Below are 18,482 nucleotides of genomic sequence, written 5' to 3'. Positions count from 1 at the left end.
TTAATAAGGATGACACGAATATATTAAAAAGTGTTAATCAACGAACGGTAACGGGTTATCGAGTTTGTTACTAGCTGCTAGTTACTTACTTGCGTGATCCTTTTACCCGTTCGGTACTAATTAGAATCTTATCAACAGAGTACAAATAAATACAGATAAAAAATATATTCTTTTTTTCGCTGATGTAACATACCTCCCGATTTATTTACATGCATAAGCGAAACTTCTGAAAACCTAACATAATTTTCTAAAAAAGTGTTTTTATCATTTTGGTGTCACTCCCTGTAACTTCTGAAACTTTGATGTTCTGATTAATCTGATGTCATATTGATAGTTTCATTTTGCATAGGGAAAATATTTACAAGAAGGGTTTTTAGCAATTTTAAAGTTAAGACATAAAATTTTGCGAAAAACCGTTTTACCGTTGTAGTATCAGTCGCTACAATGCCGACAATTTTCGTAATTTTAGTCTTATTTTTATAATTGTAAGCCTAATGGATGGTTGAGACTCTTACGATTAAAACGAACGTTAACAAGACGTAAATTAAACTAATTTTACCAGTTTAATACAAATAAAAATATTAAATATATGAATTATTCAAATTTATAAAATTAGTCTAATTTGCGTAGTGTTTGGACTCATTTTAATTGGGAAAATCTTAGCAATTCATTAGTATTATATTTATGAAGATAAAGTGAAAATGACTGAATATGAAATTTTGAGTTTTGAATTATAGCTTCTAATAATTCCGTAAAAGAATCTATTCCAGTTTTTTTTTATTTCATATCGTCACAAATATTCACGTGAAGGTATTCAAATAGAAATTGAATAGAAATATTTAAGTATTCTGCAGGATGGGCTGGAATGATTTTTGACAATTATGAATTTGAAGCCGGGCTAGGGAGGAGCTCAGCTCATATTTTTTATATATTATATAATTTTTGTATGACTCATCCTGTGTCATACGTTGATTAATGCCGAGCAAATGGAAATGCAGGAAAAAATACACAAAAGGAGTTGTTTTTTCATAGTTATTTAAAGAAATGGAAGATCGTCTCTTACAAATATATCTCACCATACATGATAAAGTACACGTACAGTTATTTAAATGTATGTATTACTTGGAGAAACTGTTCAAAGTTTAAAGGGCTTCTACTTGAATCGATTATTTTTCAATTCATAATTAATGCAAGTGTAAGACACTAAATTACAGAATCGATAAAAAATACTTTCAAGGAACAATTTGTAGTTAAGTATAGACATATTTGATGACTATTAAAAAGCTGAAAATTCTAATCTCGATACAACTTTATGTGCATTAAAAACGTATGGTTGAATACGTATTTTTTCTCTTAAATAAATTAAGTGAATAAAAAACAATGACTAAGATTTCCGCTGATTACGATTACTACATTAACTACTGTTAATTTTTAAACTACCTACTTACAATCTTATTTTATGTGTATGGAACATGATGACCAAAAGGAGATTATTGATTTTCGAAACACTAATTACTGTGATGGCACAATATGCAATACTAAATTACTGGATTAATTGCTGTCTACTGTGAACCAGACAATAGTTGACATTGTCAACTACTCAACATTCAGAGGTTCCTAAAGGCCAGTATTAGAATTTAAAAGAATGCTTAAAATAATAACTTAAAATAAAATCTAAATGTGAACATAAAAATTATCAGCCATCCTCGCTTTGCGTATGGCCAGATAAAAACAACATTAAAAGATAAATTCTTAAAATAGAAGAATAAAATAAAAATAATAGGAATACAAACGATATTCGAATCTCAACATCATGAACTGGCATTAATTGGCGTAATATTTACTAATCTATTTTAATTTTATCTATTGTCAGGTGGAATGTGACCCTTTTCTCGGTTCTTCCTCTTCTCCTTATTTTTTTTACTAAAACCGAACATGAATTTGATCATTTATCGTTCACACGATTGATAACGTCGTTGTTGGTCGAACGTCTTTTGATGATTTGGTAACGACCAGAAATTCTGGTCTTTCCCGAACTCTTCGCCCTGATTAATAGTTTGAGGTAGGTTGTGGCCAAGTGTTTCCGGTAGGAAAAGAACAGACATAGCACCCATAAAGGATATCGTGCTGATTATCAGCATTGGGAATCCTTCCCAGACCTTAGCCTAATATAATAGAAATAACAAAAATTTATTTATTTTATAACCATGGTCATTCTGTAAGTTATTGTTTTTTTGTTTTTATCATCTGTCTCATTAATTCTTTACTTTGTTCCCGAAAATGCCGAGTAATAAGAATTCTATTGTGCATACTTACAGAATCGTTTATATATGGGGCTAAAGTACGTGAAATAATGCCGAGAATGTGAATCAGCGATATGCCCTGCGATCTAACAGGTGTCGGCAGTAATTCCACCGCATATTGGAGGCCAATATTGGCCGCCATGTTAAGACAAAATCGTGACATCACTGACATCGTTAGTTTGGCAACCGCTAGAAATGAAATGAAAAAGTTCATCCTAGAAACTTTGAACTCAGCTCAAACAACAATTCAATAATCGCTCATATTGATCGCCTCAATCAGTGTCGACCATAACATTTAATGATACAATTGTATTAATTCTTATTGCTTGCTCAAAATCTCATCATGAAGTAACGAAAAATCTGTGTTGTTTACAAAATAATCTGTTATTCAATTTTAATTTATAAAATTCAACTTCGATTTATCAGAAAATTCCAAAGGATTGAACGTAATATAAACAAAAACACAAAATAAACTTTCTACGACCACTCCGAACATTTGTTGACTTCACTTATCATGTTTTAGTTCCGTTTATATCTATTTCCCTTCTATTTTTATTATTCACTTTCATTGTATACAAAAGATTCGAAGTTTCAAGCTGTACACAAGATTTGTCTTGGCATTTTACAAATGCAAGTATACACTGCAAGGACATCACTGGATGGTTAGACTGAGGAATTTGGCTGATTAATCAGTTTTCATATTTCCTAACAAGCTTTCTATTGATTTTATTTCCTAATTCTTGCTATTTTCATGAGAGTAGGAGAGGGTAGAAAGGTAGGATCGTGAGAATGAAGCGTGAAAACGCAGCTTCTACATGACTGCGTAAGTTTTGGTTATAGACGAAAGGTCAGAGTGCGAGTAAAAAGAAGAAAAGAGCGATTAGGAGTGAAAGATATAACTCCGTGGATGTTCGGCGGTGGAGAGTTGAGCGACAAAGTTTAGAACGAGCATTGATAGCGATTTGCTGTGCGAGATAGCAAGCAAGCGATTGTATGTCAATGTACTGTTAATTGTTTTGTTATTCCTTTTTTATAGTCTTTGTTAGTAATAAACTGTTATTGTTATATTTTTTTGTTATTAACCCTCTATGGGCCGAATTTTTGTTCATGATTGTAACAAAATCTATGCAGTACAAAATTAATAAATATCCACATATGAATACGAATTCAAAGAATGTATTCAATAGTTTCAATAATTTCATCAAACGAATATATTTTGTAACTTTCAAGTTACAATGACGTTAAAATTTTATGCCTGAGCGTAAAAAAGTTGAAGTTAACTGATTACTTTATTTTATTCGCCACTTTCAATGCAAAAAAAATAAACCAACAAAATGCCAATATACTGATAGGTAACTTCAAAGTTACATGAGCCTACAGAGGGTTAACTTTAGGTGTTGCAGAAGTTATTGATCTACCTCAACACAAAACTTCCTACACTAGAAAGTCACTTTTGCCCTTGTGCCGTTCTGCTACATATCAAACCACCTCCGAACTGTACTTACTGGAATGTAGCATTAGTTCAGCAATGCTGAATAGGCAAGTCATCGCCAAAGTAAGAAATCCACAGAATCTGCGACCCCACCGATCTAACAGCACTGCCAACAGCAAGCCAGCTGGAAGTTCCGTGAAGCATGTGAGAGAAAATGACATAAACACTGAACTCTGTAGCAATTTCAACGAGTATACATGCCCATCAAATGCGATCAAGGTGAAACACCTGTAAAATAATACCAGTTATTCATCGATCTATCTTTAGATCATATTTTATATGTACTTGCCAGAATAGAGCCAAAAGGAGGGTGTTCCTTGCCAATCGAGGAGACTTAAAGAGGTCGAATACCGTCGCGGTTTCGCGATGCCTTGTTGACACTTCGAGATTGTCCTGAAATAATTATTGAATTAAATATACAATATCTAAACAGTGTTATACTTTTATAATTTTTATCGTTGGTTCGTGCCTAGAAATATATGGTGGACGTTAATGTGACAGAGAATAAAGAAAACATGAAAAGAATGTCGTTGATGTTACCCGCAATCAATTGAAACACTTGCAGATAACTGCACAGGAACTAAATTGCATTCACCATTGTTTACTATTCAATATCTGTAAAATATTCCATTGCAGTACGCAAACCATTTACAACTAACATAATGAATAGATTAACATTCGGCGCAACAAAACCTACAATCAACATCTATCAAGTGTTAACATGTTAGCTACCGTGGTCCAAAAAATGAAACTTCAACGTCAACACTTGTCGACTGGAATTTTTTGGAAGCTACTTTTGGAAATGATACAAATATAAATTTTATAATTCATAATTTTTGAAACTAATGCTTATCAAGCGAATGAAGTATTAAAAGATTAAAACTAGTTCAAAATTTGTTAGATATTATTATAAGAAGATAGAGAAAGTATAAAGAGGAAGTAGTCTTTGTTAATACGTTTGAATAGACATTTAATGAGCGTAAGATAAGAACTAACATAAGAGCTGGTGTTGCATGATATAGACCTAACAAATTCTCGGTGTAGTTTATGATCAACTGCAAATCAGTGCACAAGTTAGTTTTCAATTAAAATCGTTTGAAATAACGATTGGTATACTTACTGCGAAAGCGGTGAAAATACGTGGATCCGGCGTCTTACGATTTATCCTAGCGATTCTATGCAGTTTCTCGAGAACTAAGTCCATTCGCCCGTTAGAGACATACCACCTTGTAAGAAAATATAAATTGTCATTTATGTTCCATCCAGTCTCGAAATATGATAATTAAAATTAGTAAAACTAAATAATTTGTTTACCGAGCACTTTCAGGGAGAGTCCACGGTATGATGAACACGAATAACATCGGAAAGGCAGTGACGTAAGCAAAAATCCTCCAGTTTGCAATATAGTAAGCCATCCATGGCAAAATGGTACTGGCCACGGCAAAATATGTACCATATGTTATGTTAACGACTACAGAACGTTTCGAGATGGCCATGTACTCCAGAACTGGAAAATAAATAATATTACATTAATCTAAAATACAATGTTATCTCGAAAAGGGACACTGACAAAAGGAATAGAGACATTTTAAATGCCACGATGTTGGGTAGCTTATTCATTTAAAATTATGTATAATTTTTCACTGTTCTTCGAGATAATATTTTATAAAGCAAGCACTTTTTAAGTAACTAACATTTTCATATTATATATATATATACATATATATAGAGAAATGTGGAGTAGAACTAGGTCCGTCATGTATTTATGTTATTTGTTTCGATCGATTTCTAAAAAATCGAATGGTAAACAAACTTCGAATAGACTAGATCTTTTCGTTAGATTTTAAAAAATAAGAAAATGACGATTCTTTTTGGAAAAAATTGTTTTGTTTACAAGGAAATGAAATTTACCGGAGGTATCCAAAAACCTGAGTTTATTCTTTAAAGGTGTAATTAGGAGTATAATTATAACTATAAAAATAATTAAGGGTATAATTATAATTAGAAACTAATTATAAGATAATTATACTTATGTATAATTATAGGAAACCTAAACGATCGTCGAATAAATACATTAACAGCTTGTCGGAATAGTACGTTATTAAAACGAATGACTCGAAAGTTACGATCAACGTATTTACATGATGTGAGCATTGAACTCGTACTAATTTTAGCCATTATCTCTTACGCAACGAGAATCACCGTTCGCTTACTGAATTTATCGGTCAAACTTGCAGACTAATTTGCCAACGATTTCATTCAAGCTCACCGATTATCAGCGGAATATTGATGCAGTTGTCAAATGCCAAACCAGTGATGAACCTGCAGACGGCAAATGACCAAAAGCTGTTGGCGTTCGCGGTGGCGATGGAGCCGAGGAGGGCGACGCTGTTACAGACCATCAGCGCAGGGATGCGACCCTTGTGATCGGCTAACCATCCGAGCACGAAACCACCCACGATGGAGCCGCAAAAGAAAATCGCCTGGGCCGTTGACACAAGGTATTCTCGTTCACATACCCAATCTAGCTGATCACGAAGTATAAGGAGTCAATGACAAGAGGAAGTATTAAAAACATTCCTTTCTTTGGATCACTATTTCATTTTTCCTTCATTCCTAGGCCCGATACACACTATCGGTCCGCTCTGAGTCTGTTCAATATTCCTTCTTTGTTTATTGTTTTCGATGAACGAAGACAGAATGAGATCTAACCGAGATTGCAGTAGGATTCATAGTGTGAGCATGTATTATAAACACTTGAATAATATCCCTTTGAGTATTGAATACCCCTAGCGAAACGTTCCGTGTGGACGGAATGGTTTTTCGCGTAACGTCTCAAAACCGATGAACTCTGTTAATCCCTTAAGGGAGGACACCACCTAGAGTCGCCCTAAATTTAGGTAGACTTTAGGAATTTTTTTATTGATAACTATTAAGTAAAAACTTCTGATTTTTTCTGAGTGTATAACTATGACCATGAAGAATGTAGTGGTCCTGAAGTGTTATGCATATATCTAATGTATAAAAGAAAGAAAGAAAAAAGTTAAAAAAAGTGGAAGATTTGTGTATTTATCCATTTTAATTCCATAAATATTCATTTCTCGTGATAAACATGAGTTTTTTTTACAAATTACCTAGATGTTCCTATTAGATGCCATTTTTCAGATTACTATTTTTGACTTTATTTACATTGTTTACCGTGGTTTGAGAGCATTCAAATTTTTACCAGTGTATGAATATTCATTAATTTGTTCGTGTTTTGACGCAGGTTCCATTAAAAAAATGCATGTTTCTCGTTTTGGCATGCTTTTCAAATCAGGTGTTCCATATTAGGTACCATTACCTTATATGCGTCTACAGCACTCAAAGTAATATTTGATGGAACCAAGAGTAGATCGAGAGTTAATCGATAGTGTGTATCGTGTTTTCTTCCGATTTTTTTTATTGTCGGATTTTAATTTATAAATGCAACTACTATTTGTTATTTAAAAAATTCTTCAAATACAATTTCTTCTATTTTAAGAGCATAGTAAAAGAGTACATTTAATTTGCCTCTAGAGGAAAGAGTTTAGGAGGTATGAAGATCACTACTATTTTTCGAATTATCACGTTTATAAATTAAAATAGAGTACCTTATATATATTATAAGACACTCGTCAGAAGCAAAATGATTAATTATAATAATCGCCAAACTGATCACAGAAGCAAGTAAATGTTCTTATTTTCTTATTTTACATCTGCTTTTCAGATATAATTTTATATTAGCTATTTTACATCGTAAACTTAAAGTCAATTTAACTAGTTGGTAATTACTTCTATTGTTAGATCACTACTTTTTAACCAGAATAAATTAAATCTCGAAATAACAAGTATTTAAACGATACATCACCTCAGTACCAATGCTGGCATATGGAATCTGAGTGTAATTGTATTCCCAGCTAGTACATTCAACAGTCTGGTTGTTCCAAAATTGATAGGAATGAAGATCCTCGCCGGACTTCAAAATCTCCGCGAAGTTTAAGTCTTTGCGATGACACTGGTCGTAATAAGGATACTCATTCGACGGTGGAATTGCTATTTGCACCCTGAATACATTGAAAATGAATATTCATATTTAAAATGTTTTTATTGCGGTATTCGTTTCCTGAAAAAATTAAATAGAGGAGAAGGTGGTAATTTGGCACCTAGTTTTATATTTCTCTCTACAATTTTATTCATAATTGAAATTGCTTCAAATTTTTGCGTGAAATGTAGGTGAGCTAATAAAATTACTTGTGACAAAAGGTGAAAATGATTGGAACAGTATTTAATCAAATTTATTATGTATTACGGAGATAAGTTATTTTTGAAATCTTAAAAATGTGAGAGTAATGTAACCTCTTAGCAAAAATGATAAAAAATTCAATTTTAGTAGCATTCTCAGATTACAAGTACACAAATGAAGCAAAATGTATATACAGAAATTTCATTATATTTATTTTCCATGCAATAATAAAACTTTTTATTTTATATTTGAAAGTATCGATAGTAAACCAATTTCACTTAGAAAAATACCGATTCTACAAACTTCGTATAAAATATATTCCAACAAACGATTCTTTAACTTACATAATTTGCAGGAAATATTTCTTTTCACGAATGACATAAAACTTTCATTCTGAGGTCATATTAATTACGGTCTTTATTAACAGATATAATGCATTATGTAGTTTAAATTTGTTTACCCATACATAATTCTAATAGATGTAACTGAGGGCACCATTAACACTAGGTTTACAGAACGCGTCAATTTGACGCAGATTGAATTTTATAAACATTATTTGGTAAATGTTTCAATCGTTTTTCATTGATCCAATTACACGAATATGAATCCTGATTATCTATTTCTATATCTACAATTTCCAAAATCTAAATGAACGAATATCAACTTCCCCAAGAACAATAAAATAAACTGTACAATAAATGCCCGTAAACCTAGTGTTAACTATCAGATCTTGTTGTTATAAAATGGAAAATCACGAGGGGTCCACATTACCACCTTTTCTTCTATCACCAAGAGAAGATAAATGATAAGGGGAGAAAGTGAACATGATTAAAACGTGACACTCTACATTAAGAGAAGCTATTCGAATTATCGTAGAAAAAATAAAATATAACCCGTCCTTTTAAAAGTAGTATCTTTCAATAAAACCTTCTAATTTAAAACTAGTAATCGCATACTAGTAATTAATAATTAATTTTTTTTAAAAACATATGATAGTAATACAAATTTTCGTAACACATTTTACCCTTCTTCTTTCTTAAGTCTTTTGATTAATTAAATTTAATCACAACATACCTATCTTCCTGAGTGAAATTTTTGCCCATCAACTCGTCCATTTTACACCAGTGTTCCGGAGGGATAAGAGTTACGAAGAATTGCAAGAAATACAGAAACGCGTAAGTAACGCCATGGGGAAGCAATGACAATAAAAGCAGCCACTGATATCTGCCAAAATCGCCGACGTATGGTAAAACGTCGTCGAACGTTTCCAATTTCGGCCTCAGAGCAGTCCTCTCTGTAGGTGCTATCGAGTTGTTTAAATTTTTTGCGTTCTTCATTTCTCTGAAACAGCACCGAAATGTTCTGTAAAGATTACCAAAAAATGCATCAAGCTTTTAACACAAAACATACCACAACCGGTTAAATGATCGATACTTGCAAATTGAAAAATGCATCTTTAGTTTTCTGTTCTTGTTAAAAACAAATGAAAATATATATAATATTTTTCTTATTTCCTTTCGTACAAATATGATCAGTAGCTAAAGTGCCGGTGCTTTAGTGTTAAGAGTAAAATTCTTTCTGAACGATACAAGTTCATATTTCCTTCTTCCTCTTTCGATAAATAATTATAATCGTTTTTCGCCAAACTTTTCGCTATCAAGAAAACACGTTAAAATATATTATGATATATTTCCAATGATATGTATGTATATAGCGTATTTAGGATTTTCTACGTAATCAAGTTAACCCTTCATCGGCCAAATTTTTTGTATGTATGTAGTGTGAAATTAATAAATATCAACCTGTAAATACAAGTTAACTATTTATTCAATATTTTTAATCATTTTATTGGAACAAATATATTTTGTGACTCTGAAGTTACAACACGTGGAACGTTTACGTCTATGTCTATAAAAGTTTAAAGTAATTAATTATTTAATATCATTCGCTACCTTGTGGTACAAAATTAATTAAATCAACAAGATGCCAATATATTGGTATGTGACTTTAAAGTCACAGAGGAGTAGAAAGGGTTAAAGTTTCAAAATTTCATGAAATAGATCATCTATAAAATAGAAAAATTTGCATTAGATAGAATGAAATGCTTCTGAAATATCTAAAAAAGTACGTCCTAAAACGTTTTAAAACGTACTATTTTAAATTGAAGATATATTTCCGTAAACGAATATTGCATTTTTTATAAAAAAGCATCAAGATACAACAGTATTAAGTTGAGACAATTGTTCAAGTTAAGAAACACCTAAACTTTGATTTTTCAATATTATAATTCGACCTATGCACATTTCTTTGCTCTTCTGTATTCCTTGTAGCAACAAATGTTTTAAATGTTTTAAGAATAAGTTAAAATTATTTAATGTTGCCGATGTGATAAAAATTTATTCTCCCTTTACCTTCTTAGGGGTGGTAGCTGGTTAGGTGGTGACTAACCAGGCTTAATTACACAGAACTCATTTGTAGCTATACATATGTCTTTCAAACATGTTAATACACATACAGAATTATGTTCTATTATTATAATCTATTAAAGCTACTCTACTTTAAAACAAAAAAATCAGGCTGGTAAAACGAGATTCCCTTATACTTTGATTTTAAAATTACAGAACTTTTCAAGTAAAAACATACTTCTACGCCTTAACGAAAACTATATTGTTAACTGCCAAGGGGTTGCCTCGATCAAGAGCGATAGATAAAATGTTACCCTATTTCTCCTTCAATTTTTCCACTGATCACCAGCTAACACCATAATAGTCAATGGGCTCATAAAACTGATAAAGTCCAACACAAGTTATTTCCGCGAATAAGATCACTACAGTCTCACCTAACACCCATTCTTCATCGACCGAACGACCGCAAACGGCTATTGTGTCTCTAAGAAACGTACTTGCGTGGCGGCTACGAATTCAAATGATCAGAATTAACTGAATAGACAAACAAAGTCCAACGCCCCACCGCTCTCGCTTCATTTTCGATCTTCTTAACCGATAAAGTAGCTATAACCGTTCGTTTCCAGTGCCAACCAATTAAATTGTCTGGATCAAGTGATATATGACACGTGACTCGTTAAAATTCAGTTGTAAACGAGACACGAGCCTTCTGACCGAACTATTGTCGATACAAACTGCTATGGTATATCGATCGAGCATAACAGGACAATGCTTGCAGCAACAGACTTTCGAGACGGCGTACACATTATCACTCCCTTGCTGGAATACAACTCTAATTATATATTTATCAGATTAACATAAGAACATATATATTATTACGTAAATAACATTTATGAACGTGAAAAATGTTACACACTTTCACTAATCATTTTTCACGTCATTCACTACAAGGACAGTTAACACATTGCTGACCGGCAATTTTATATTAACATATCTCAGGTCACCGTACTTAAATATGAAAATGAAACAACCCAAATAAAGTTCAGTGTACTTTATTTATACACATTGAATTGAAATGAAATTTTTGACGTATCTTTTATATAACTTTTAATACTTTATTTTTGCAATATTCTATATTGCACTACGTTTCAAAAATTGAAATAGCTAATGCAAGTGCAAGCACTAGTTAACTTTTTAAAGACAGTTCGTACAATGACAATGTGGGGATTGGTGGAAAGTTAAATAGAAACGAAACGCAAAATTTTTAATCAATTTTTAAAACCGGTCATTTAATCGATCGTGGTACTTTTAGTATTAAGGATAATAACGTAATTGCTCTCTATTAGTCAAATTATGCACGTAAGTAAGTAAATTTTCAACATCGTCCAAGAAACGTCTTTGTAACATATTTACAGCAATATTTCAAAGATTAAGCTTTTTGAGTTCTGGCTTCGATCAAGCAAAGAAACGATATTAATGATATCGTTTATAAAAGAACCTTCACTATTTCTCTAAACCTTTTTTACTAGTTACCCTTTTATTCTACCCTTTTGTCTCAGCTCTGCTTAGTCCCTCTCTTTTCCTTACAATATTCTGTAAAACCAGTTATTTTTATAATAAATACTTACTCTCCCTTAACACTCATTTTGTATATGTATACGCCACTTATTCAAGTCTTTGATAATAATGATGTCGTCACTATCAATGTTGAAATATGAAATAGAAACAGGCTCTGAAAGAAAAACCATTTATCAATGGTACGTACAATATACGTACAAGATGTAGAAGGATCGTAATTTTGTGGTAATAATCATAATCGCAATTACTAATTAAAAACAAATTAGTAATATTACAAATGTCAATCATAATTAACACCCTGTTGTATCTTTCATGTAACCCCTGATGGATTAATAGCCATGATATCGAGAATTACTTCTTAAAAATGTATGATATTCATGTTGTTGTTCATAGGATAGGAACAATATTGTCATATTGTCGTATACATATGGTACGAGTAATTAGATGCCTTGATTAATTAAAACTTTCGTAGAAAAGTCAATTCATTATATTAAAACAAGAGGACAAGTAAATTATGAAATCGTAATAATAATACAAGTTGTATTAGAATAAAGTGGTGGTAAGTTATAAGGAAAGAAAGAACAAGGAGTATAAAGTAAAAGTGAATTATTATTCAATAATGACGACTATAGATGATTAAATAACAATTGAATAATAGAGAAAGTAAAATGGGACGAAGTAAGTAATTATTATGCATATCATTTAAATAATAACATTAGTGTATTGAACTATACGAGTTTTATATTCTAATGACAAACATTGATTCGTTATTATTATTGCTTTAAGAATACACAATGTATAAGTACAATAGAAAAAATAAACATAGTTTATCTTGATTTACACTATCACAATCTAACATTAATTTATTCTTATAGGTATATATTTATTATATTCAACCGTTGATAGTATGACCATCTATATTTATAATTTAATTAATATGTAAGTCAATGTGACCATACAAGTACTACAATGCTTATTTAATTAATATCAATTCAAAATGCAAGTTATTTTTACTATGAATTATATGTAAATTCTTTCCCTGACGTTACGATACCTACAAAAACGACCATTTTCGACTATGATAAAAGTTAAAACGAGGTCACGTTCAGTAATCTGAACTTCCTAGGTGGTGGCGTATGTAAACAATATTTCCTCCAATTTCTATTACACCAAACTATCATGAAATTGATATTTTCATGTAAACAAAACACCGATCTCTTTGAAGGAAACCAAAGTAGGTAATAACATTTTCATATATCATCAACAACACTCATTATTTCAGTTAATAAAAAAACTTTTTAACATTCCAACATAATGGTCACATATCATTGAACCTTCTAGCTTGGAATTATTAAATAAAGATATCATTGTTTACAAGCCCATAAAAGTTCACGACCAACCCCCCTCGTTTATACGACGGTTGACTAAAAACTAATGAACTTCCGCCTATATCTCAAGATCAAAATAAGATACGAGCCTGCACGATGACTCAACTTGAAGCTACATACATCTCTCCTTTATCAATAACGCCGAATATCAATAACTTTGCTTGATACAGTCACAAACAGTATCATTTAGTCTCTAAATTAAGGGTCATTGAGCAAGTGACCCGCGCGTGCCATGCTTATATATCGTAGACCACGCTTATATGTTGTGTCTAATATCGTGTCAATGAGCAACTGGTTTGTGCGTGGAACTACCTAATGTGTAGTAGTGAGTGCTTTGCCACACGCGGCCAAGCGCGCGATACAAGCCACAAGAACATAGGCTTTTTGAAACTTTTCCTATGCTTACCACATAGAACATACATTGCACAAACAATGACACAAATCATTTAACCCTTTCGGCCCGAATGGTACAAATAAATACTACGAATATTTTAAATTACTGGGAAGCTAGAAAACGCCTTAACCCCTTGCCCTATTTCTTTCTGGACTGTAAACGATCTAACTACTTTATTATTAATAATTTAGTGAAAGTAAGAAAAAATTCCAATTTTATCCTGTTTATACGCATACAATAGTATGTGTATAAACCGTGGAATAGTACGTAATTTGCATTCAAATAAATTGAATAATATTTATGTTTGTAAAATTCTATTTGTAATCTTCATCATGAGTTTGACACAATGTTGTAGAACAAGGGGTTAAAGATAAAGGAAAATTTTACCACACGGGGATCTTTGCTTATGGCTGCAAGCATAAGTGCTAATTATTATTATTATTAGTGCTTATCTTATTTCATTCATTGAAAAGCTTCAATTTCACTAGGAAGCAACTGTTCTTGACCTTCTTTGATTTAGGGACAAAAATATATGTTGAGGAACGAAAGAATTAAAATTATAAGAATACCTCTCAAGTTTTGTACAGGCATAAGAAACTCGTCCAACAGGCACTAGAATACTACTATTCAAGAGAAATCTAAAAAAAAACGACACGAACCTATCCCAACCGAGTCTATTTCTCTCACTCCACGGAGAGCTGTGCATGAGTTTGCTCCCACTACTCTCTGCGCTCACACCGATACTGATTTTAGCCCGCGAAAAGGATGGCCTACTGAACGGCCCTGAATTTAAAATAAAGTTCGATATAGTCATGACGTCGACAAAATACCATTGCTAACTCTTTAGAACTTTCATGTTTCCGAGAATTGAAGATTTCAGTGAAAAATATTCATTTCAAATCAGACAACGAAGAAGTTAGCAAAAATGTATTATACGCAATGGCGACTACGTAGAAAAATAAACTTGAATTCTATAGCCAATGATTCGTACTTTCTTTTCCCATTGTCTCATTTTGATAGCCGCGCTCGTTCTCGAGATATAGGTGAAAGTTCATTACTTTTCAGCCGTGCCGCGTAAATAAAGAATTTCTTTACACACTTCTCAGAAAGATAGTACCGCGTCGCCGGTTATGAAGGCAAAGAGCAGCAGAACGTTTAACCTATTAACTGTGGAACTTAGTTTTAAGTGAAACAATGAAATATTCATCAACTGCTGGGCAAATATTACACATTCTAACAAAAGGCAAAAGCAAAACGAAGAATTACATGTTCATCTAAAGAAATAAACATTCGCTGAAAAAGTTAGTACCATTTAGTGTTTCAAGATGACGTGAACACTGATCGAACACAGTTAACTGGTTAAAAACAAATCATTTAACCTCACGTGATTGGTGATATGGGATCACAGGCGAATCTTCGAATGGTCCCTCAGCTTAGTCCCTTGAGCTTCCCCGACAAGTGGCGATGATTAATTAGACACCAGTGGTGTCTCTGGGTAGTATTCCGAACACGGTTGACACTCAATTATGTAACGAATGACAAAACATTCACCATCACGTCGAAGTTACTTTTCTACGGTGGCTAAGAAAAATAGCCCCCACGGGGAATTGCGGCGCCGCGAGTTAACGTTGATTTGCTCCGCCAATTAGCGTGTTCGCCGTTTGATTCAAGTTCCTTATCGAATACTTTCTTATCGCTGAACCGAAAGCGTCCTCGCCTTCCCCTGTCAATTCCAATATTAGCGGATTCGCAATTAGGCAGATTATTGGAGAGAAATCTCCGGAGAACGCGCGCTGCCTGACGCCGATGCTGACAATTGCAAGACCTTGCGTAAATATGAAGGGGAAACCGGCTCATGTATCGCTAATATAAGAAGCTCGCTTCGAATACGGATACACAATGACACGTGTTTGCAAATACAGAACGGGAGAAAGAGAGCGTCCTCCGGCTAGCCGACGCAACGCGACGGACCACGAGTGATTTCGCACGCTTCTCGTATCGCAATCCGCGAGGACACGTGCTCACCAATGCCACCGTTCCGATCAATTTCACTTCGATTGGTTGAGTCGGGTTCGCTTCCCCTTTCATGAATCTTTCTCTGAGATGTTCTGTAGGCAGGCACCATTTTCCGTGTTTTTGAATGTGCAACGGTCGAATCCAGTTCTTCCGTACGTAAATCGAATGAATGATTTATGATGTTATTGTTTCGAGGAAACGTAATTTTGTAATTGGAGATTGGCTGAACACATATATGTTCATTTATTATTTTTATAACATTGAAACAATTCATTTTTGTATTGATTGGTATTTCAAAACTGAAACGCAAGTGATTGTAAAATTACAGTTATCTGGGTTTAATGTTTATTTGAGTTCGGACTGTGATCTTAGACATTGAATGTTTATGCGTTTAGAAGAAATTTGAAGCTATAAAATTTAGATACATAGATAAAAGCAAAGTGCAGTGATTTTTATTATATTTGTTTGATAAATCCGCAATCTAGTAGTCACAGTATCCCGCTTGAAAAATGTTAATCGTACAAAATTCGCTTGATTCTTCAGCAATACTATAGAAGATTATGGCTTTGATTACTTTATCATTTGTATGACTTATAATAATTCATATTTAAAATACTAAAATTCATGTTGCAAAAGAATATAAATAAACGGAGAGATTTGAGTTAATTAAGTCAATAATTGACACATATTTTTAACTATTAACAACTGCTGCATTTGAATTTACACTAGTTACACGGCAAAATTCTGATAAACATGGATCTGAATTGACCTGGATCGATACTTCGGGAGACATGTGCTTGTTGATCACCATCTAATCCTTCTAATAATCGAATTAATGATTTTTCGCAAGAAATTTATTGTACAATATATTTTTTATTATGAAAATCGATACATAATAATAACAAAAGAAGCAAAAAGGAGGAGACGGTTTTGCACGATAAGATTTACTCATACCAATAAGCTCATACTTTGCAGTTATTTTGTCAATTAAATTTCTTTATTATTTAATTATTTGTATATTTACTCATTCACAGAACACTATCAGAAGAAAGTGTGATAAGAATGTGTTTTTCGAACTAATCCACAATTACAAGTTTTCGTCTCATTTAAAAATAAATGTTGAGGAGCATAATGTTTTACTTATTCTTTTCTGTGATCAGAACAAGAAATAACACTCTGTTTTGATAACGCACCGAACAATGTTAATAACTTAATACAAATATATGAATGAATGAGAAGAAGAAAAAGATTACATACCGGGCAATACTTCGAATTCGATTTTATATTAAAATCACGATATTCCTGAATGGTGATAATAGTTTAATGACCATCGATATTAATAAGGACACACAGGAACAGTTATAAACTCGTTTCCAAGCTTAGTACTGTTTCAACAAGTCTTTACTGTCTACAATCTCACTCTGCTTCTGATACCTGTGACATTGACGCGCAACGTGGATATTCAGTTACATTGTTCCGTGTCTATAAATAATTTTGTAACTGGATAAAATTAATGATTCGTAATGCTATTTTGCGTTATATGAATAACTAATAATATATACTCTATATAACTTTGAATAAAATACCTGCATGCTTAATTTTATTGTTAAATATACATTCTTCAAGTTTTCAGAACTCTAAAATCACTAATTACGTATATTTAACAATAAAATTAAGCATGCAGATATTTTATTCAAAATGATATAGAGTGTTTCCGAAATCGTAGTAAAATCAGGTATCAAGTGAATCTGTATGTAAAAATAAATCAGAAATGTAGAATAAAATTTTCTTGTAAGAAACTTGATTTTCAAGGTAATCAGCTTTTAATATTTGAGTAGGTCAAAATAATAATGATCTAACTTCTATTTCTGAGTTCTTGAAACAAAGAAGCTTTTGTGAACTGCCCATGGGTTAATTCAATAGTAATATATTGATTATTATTAATTATCAATATTATTAATCGCTATGTTTAACAATGTGTGTATAAACAGTTTATTATATATTGTTATTCCTAATTGTAATATTAGTATTTAATTAATGCAATAACATTTTACAAAAGCTGTTTTTTCTCAAGAACTCAGGAATAGTAGTTAGATCACTATTATTCTGAGCTACTCATTTATCCAACACACACGTATTGATATTTATAAGAAGTGAAAACAGTAAGTCACAAACAGACCTATTAATCGATTTATATTGAATAATACGAGCGTTTGACAATATTTCAAATGTCAGTATTTTAAAAACGAAATATTGCAATAACAAACTACTGCAATTGGAATCTACAGGCTTTGCATTACGTTGTCGCAAAATAGTACAACGTCCAAGGATCATAAACTAGGTAATACTTTCATCGACGTTTACAACTTAAGTCTTACTACAAACTAGTTACTTGTACCAGTAAATTAAATATCTTTCTCGAACATTTTATTGTTATTTAGGTTAAAAGTTTTCATAATATTGTTGTTACAATGTTCTGCTTTGAGTGGACCTATTTATATCTTTATTGTTCTTTATGTTTCTTAATTTTGTAGAAAAATCGAAATGTATATTTTATTATGTTTGCAATAATATTTCTATGTATTTGCAAAAATAGTATCTACCCGTAAATAAAGCATTATTATCATTTTACTTGCAAACAG

At 32.2% G+C, this 18,482-nt stretch overlaps 1 protein-coding gene across 12 annotated transcripts; it reads right to left on the bottom strand.

Annotated features, from left to right (window-relative positions):
• Positions 1–1,018: 1,018 nt before the first annotated feature.
• On the bottom strand, positions 1,019–17,388 carry LOC116431300 (carcinine transporter-like). 12 transcript variants are annotated; one of them, XM_031986491.2, is made up of 11 exons: positions 17,098–17,388; positions 12,093–12,196; positions 9,134–9,400; positions 7,685–7,880; positions 6,065–6,323; positions 5,110–5,302; positions 4,916–5,021; positions 4,085–4,188; positions 3,809–4,023; positions 2,317–2,492; positions 1,019–2,165 (listed from the first exon to the last, which is right to left on the bottom strand). In XM_031986491.2, the coding sequence occupies exons 2-11, from the start codon at positions 12,107–12,109 to the stop codon at positions 1,950–1,952; spliced, it is 1,749 nt and encodes a 582-aa protein (XP_031842351.1). In that variant the 5' UTR covers positions 12,110–12,196; positions 17,098–17,388; the 3' UTR covers positions 1,019–1,949. The 12 variants fall into 12 exon arrangements, with proteins under 12 accessions (XP_031842351.1, XP_031842348.1, XP_031842346.1 ...); XM_031986488.2 differs by lacking the exon at positions 17,098–17,388 and adding an exon at positions 15,134–15,795; XM_031986486.2 differs by lacking the exon at positions 17,098–17,388 and adding an exon at positions 15,204–15,795.
• Positions 17,389–18,482: the final 1,094 nt, after the last annotated feature.

This window comes from Nomia melanderi, chromosome 9 (genome assembly GCF_051020985.1).
Source record: "Nomia melanderi isolate GNS246 chromosome 9, iyNomMela1, whole genome shotgun sequence".
NCBI classification, from domain to species: Eukaryota; Metazoa; Arthropoda; class Insecta; order Hymenoptera; family Halictidae; genus Nomia; species Nomia melanderi.
Note: the sequence above shows the minus strand (reverse complement) of the source record. Positions and strands in the feature narration are given on the sequence as shown.